At 54.8% G+C, this 5,000-nt stretch overlaps 1 protein-coding gene across 1 annotated transcript in view; it reads right to left on the bottom strand.

The window, feature by feature from the left end:
• The window catches only part of LOC310754655 (spectrin alpha chain, non-erythrocytic 1), a 76,163-nt gene that overhangs the window by 9,275 nt on the left and 61,888 nt on the right, over nt 1-5,000 (bottom strand). The window contains exon 22 of the mRNA XM_083596720.1: nt 4,235-4,431. Within this exon, the coding sequence (XP_083452846.1) occupies nt 4,235-4,431 (197 nt within the window). The remainder of the gene's footprint in view (nt 1-4,234; nt 4,432-5,000) is intronic.

The raw sequence follows: 5,000 nt of genomic DNA, 5'->3' as shown, positions 1-5,000 counted from the left end.
GGGGAATCTCTCTCACCTAGCTTGGATCTGCCTCACCCGCCTCCCCAGTCGATCCCCCAAGATCTCTATCACCTGGCTTGGACCTGCTGCTCCAGGTTGTGTTGCCTACGCACCCCCCAGTTGATCCCCTAGATCTTGGGGATCTCTCGATCTCTCTCACCCCTAGATCTCGGGGGATCTCTCTCACCCCTAGATCTCGGGGGATCTCCCTCACCTGGCTTGGATCTGCTGCACCCGCCTCCCCAGTCGATCCCCCAAGATCTCGGGATCTCTATCACCTGGCTTGGATCTGCTGCTCCAGGTTGTGCTGCCTACGCACCCCCAGTTGATCCCGAGATCTTGGGATCCCTCGATCTCTCACCCCTAGATCTCGGGGGACCTCTTTCACTGGTTTGGATCTGCCGCTCAAGGTTGTGCTGCACTCGCACCCCCAGTTGATTCCCTAGATCTGGGGATCTCTCTCACCTGGCTTGGATCTGCTGCTCCAGGTAGTGCTGCCTCCGCACCCCCAGTTGATCCCCTAGATCTCAGGGATTTCTCTCACCTGGTTTGGATCTGCTCTCCAGGTTGTGCTGCCTCCACACCCCCAGTTGATCCCCCTAGATCTGGCTGGGATCTGTTGGTTCTGCCTCCCCAGTTGATCCCTATATCTTGGGGATCTCTCTCCCATCTTGGATCCGCTGCACCCGCCTCCCCAGTCGATCCCGTAGATCTCGGGGATATCTATCGCCTGGCTTGGATCTGCTGCATCTGCCTCAGCAGTCGATCCGCTAGATCTCGGGGATCCCTCTCACCTGGCCTGGATCTGCTGCTGCAGGTGGTCTGCATCCGCACCCCCAGTTGATCCCCCTAGATCTCAGGGGATCTCTCTCACCTGGCTTGGATCTGCTGCTCCAGATCCAATAATAATAATAATAATAATAATAACAATAACAATAATAATTTAGAATAATAATTATTAAATAATTGTTTAGAATAATAATAATAGCAATAATAGTAATAATAATAATATTTTAGAATGATAATAATTATTAGATAATTATTTAGAATAATGATAATAATAATCACAGCAACAATAATAATATTTTAGACCCTCCCCTCGCCCTGGATCCCAGGGATCTCTCCTCACCTGGCCTGGATCTGCTGCTCCAGGTTGTGCTGCATCCGCCTCCCCAGTCGATCCCCTAGATCTCGGGAATCTCTCACACCCCTAGAACTTGGGGATCTCTCTCACCCCTAGATCTCGGGAATCTCTCACCCCTAGATCTCGGGGGATCTCTCTCACCCTAGATCTCAGGGATCTCTGTCTCACACAGCTAGATCTCGGGGATCTCTCCTCACCTGGCCTGGATCTGCTGCTCCAGGTTGTGCTGCATCCGCCTCCCCAGTCGATCCCCTAGATCTCGGGAATCTCTCACACCCCTAGAACTTGGGGATCTCTCTCACCCCTAGATCTCGGGGATCTCTCTCACACACACCTAGATCTCGGGATCTCTCATCTCCTGGCCTGGATCTGCTGCTCCAGGTTGTGCTGCATCCGCCTCCCCAGTCGATCCCCTAGATCTCGGGGATCTCTCTCACCCCTAGACCTTGGGGGATATCTCTCACCCCTAGATCTCGGGGATCCCTCTCTCACACACACACCTAGATCTCGGGCGATTTCTCCCTCACCTGGCCTGGATCTGCTGCTCCAGGTTGTGCTGCGTGCGCATCCCCAGTTGATGCAGTTGATCCCCCTAAATCTCAGGGAATGATCTCTCTCACCCTTAGATCTCGAGGATCTCTCTCACACACACACCTAGATCTCGGGATCTCTCATCTCCTGGCCTGGATCTGCTGCTCCAGGTTGTGCTGCATCTGCCTCCCCAGTCGACCCCCTAGATCTCGGGGATCTCTCTCACCCCTAGACCTTGGGGACCTCTCTCTCACCCCTAGATCTCGGGGATCTCTCCCTCACCTGGCCTGGATCTGCTGCTCCAGGTTGTGCTGCATCTGCCTCCCCAGTCGATCCCCCTAGACCTTGGGGATCTCTCTCACCCTAGATCTCGGGGATCTCTCTCTCACACACACCTAGATCTCGGGGGATCTCTCCCTCCCCTGGCCTGGATCTGCTGCTCCAGGTTGTACTGCATGCCCATCCCCAGTTGATCCCCCTAAATCTCAGGGAACGATCTCTCTCAACCCCTAGATCTCGGGAGATCTCTCCCTCACCTGGCCTGGATCTGCTGCTCCAGGTTGTGCTGCATCCGCCTCCCCAGTCGATCCCCTAGATCTCGGGAATCTCTCACACCCCTAGATTTCGGGAATCTCTCACCCCTAGATCTCGGGGATCTCTCTCTCACCCCTACATCTCGGGGATCTCACACACCTAGATCTCGGGGGATCTCTCATCTCCTGGCCTGGATCTGCAGCTCCAGGTTGTGCTGCATCCGCCTCCCCAGTCGATCCCCTAGGTCTCGGGAATCTCTCACACCCCTAGATCTCGGGGATCTCTCTCATGCCTAGACCTTGGGGGATCTCTCTCTCATCCCTAGACCTTGGGGGATCTCTCTCTCATCCCTAGACATTGGGGGATCTCTCTCTCACCCCTAGATCTCGGGGATCTCTCCTCCCCTGGCCTGGATCTGCTGCTCCAGGTTGTGCTGCGTGCGCATCCCCAGTTGATGCAGTTGATCCCCCTAAATCTCAGGGAATGATCTATCTCACCTCTAGATCTTGGGGGATCTCTCACACACACCTAGATCTCGGGATCTCTCATTGCCTGGCCTGGATCTGCTGCTCCAGGTTGTGCTGCATCCGCCTCCCCAGTCGATCCCCCTAGATCTCAGGGATCTCTCTCACCCCTAGACCTTGGGGACCTCTCTCATCCCTAGACCTTGGGGGATCTCTCTCACCCCTAGATCTCAGGGATCTCTCTCTCACACACACACCTAGATCTCGGGATCTCTCATCTCCTGGCCTGGATCTGCTGCTCCAGGTTGTGCTGCATCCGCCTCCCCAGTCGATCCCCTAGATCTCGGGAATCTCTCACACCCCTAGATCTCGGGGATCTCTCTCATCCCTAGACCTTGGGGGATATCTCTCACCCCTAGATCTCGGGGATCTCTCTCTCACACACACCTAGATCTCGGGATCTCTCATCTCCTGGCCTGGATCTGCGGCTCCAGGTTGTGCTGCATCCGCCTCCCCAGTCGATCCCCTAGATCTCGGGAATCTCTCACACCCCTAGATCTCGGGGATCTCTCTCATCCCTAGACCTTGGGGGATATCTCTCACCCCTAGATCTCGGGGATCTCTCTCTCACACACACCTAGATCTCGGGATCTCTCATCTCCTGGCCTGGATCTGCGGCTCCAGGTTGTGCTGCATCCGCCTCCCCAGTCGATCCCCCTAGATCTCAGGGATCTCTCTCACCCCTAGACCTTGGGGACCTCTCTCATCCCTAGACCTTGGGGGATCTCTCTCACCCCTAGATCTCAGGGATCTCTCTCTCACACACACACCTAGATCTCGGGATCTCTCATCTCCTGGCCTGGATCTGCTGCTCCAGGTTGTGCTGCATCCGCCTCCCCAGTCGATCCCCTAGATCTCGGGAATCTCTCACACCCCTAGATCTCGGGGATCTCTCTCATCCCTAGACCTTGGGGGATATCTCTCACCCCTAGATCTCGGGGATCTCTCTCTCACACACACCTAGATCTCGGGATCTCTCATCTCCTGGCCTGGATCTGCGGCTCCAGGTTGTGCTGCATCCGCCTCCCCAGTCGATCCCCTAGATCTCGGGAATCTCTCACACCCCTAGATCTCGGGGATCTCTCTCATCCCTAGACCTTGGGGGATATCTCTCACCCCTAGATCTCGGGGATCTCTCTCTCACACACACCTAGATCTCGGGATCTCTCATCTCCTGGCCTGGATCTGCGGCTCCAGGTTGTGCTGCATCCGCCTCCCCAGTCGATCCCCCTAGATCTCAGGGATCTCTCTCACCCCTAGACCTTGGGGGATCTCTCTCTCATCCCCAGACCTTGGGGGATCTCTCTCTCATCCCCAGACCTTGGGGATCTCTCTCTCACCCCTAGATCTCGGGGATCTCTCCCTCACCTGGCCTGGATCTGCTGCTCCAGGTTGTGCTGCATCCGCCTCCCAGTCGATCCCCTAGATCTCGGGAATCTCCCACACCTCTAGATCTTGGGGATCTCTCTCACACCTAGATCTCGGGGGATCTCTCCCTCACCTGGCCTGGATCTGCTGCTCCAGGTTGTGCTGCATGCGCATCCCCAGTTGATCCAGTTGATCCCACTGCTGGGCCAAGCCGACGGTGCTGTGTTCGGTGTACTTGTTGTCGAGGATCAGGGCCTCCTCCATGGCGGCTCCCAGATCCTCGATCTTCTTCAGCTGGCTGCGCATGGCGCGGATCTCCTGGTGCTTGCGCTGGATTACCGGAAGGGGGGAGAGAGGAAGGGAGGAAGGGAGGGAGAGAAGGGGAAGGAGGAAGGGAGGAAGGAGGAAGAGAGGAAGGGAGAGAGAGAAGGGAAAGGAGGAAGAGAGGAAGGAGGAAGAGAGGAAGGGAAGGGGAAGGAGGAAGGGAGGAAGAGAGGAAGGGAGAGAGAGAAGGAAATAAAAATACAAAAAGAGAAAGAGAGAGAGAGAGAGAAATAGGGAGAGAGAGAGAGAGAGAGAGAGAGAGAGAGAGAGAAAAGGGGAAGGAGGAAGAGAAAGAGAGGAAGAGAGAGAACGAGAGAGAGAGAGAAAGAAAGAAAGAAGGAGAAAAGGAAAAACAAAAGAGGAAGAAAAAGAGAAAGAGAGAAAGAAAGAAAGAGAAGAAAAATAGAAAAGAGAGAGAGAGAAGGGGAAGGAGGAAGGGAGGAAGGAGGAAGGGAGAGAGAGAAGGAAATAAAAATACAAAAAGAGAAAGAGAGAGAGAAATAGAGAGAGAGAGAGAGAGAGAAGGAAATAAAAATACAGAAAGAGAGAGAGAGAGAGAGAAGGGAAAGGAGGAA

The sequence above is a fragment of the Podarcis filfolensis genome (genome assembly GCF_964270895.1).
Source record: "Podarcis filfolensis genome assembly, chromosome: Z".
NCBI lineage: Eukaryota > Metazoa > Chordata > Lepidosauria > Squamata > Lacertidae > Podarcis > Podarcis filfolensis.
This window is presented reverse-complemented; position numbering and strand designations above follow the sequence as displayed.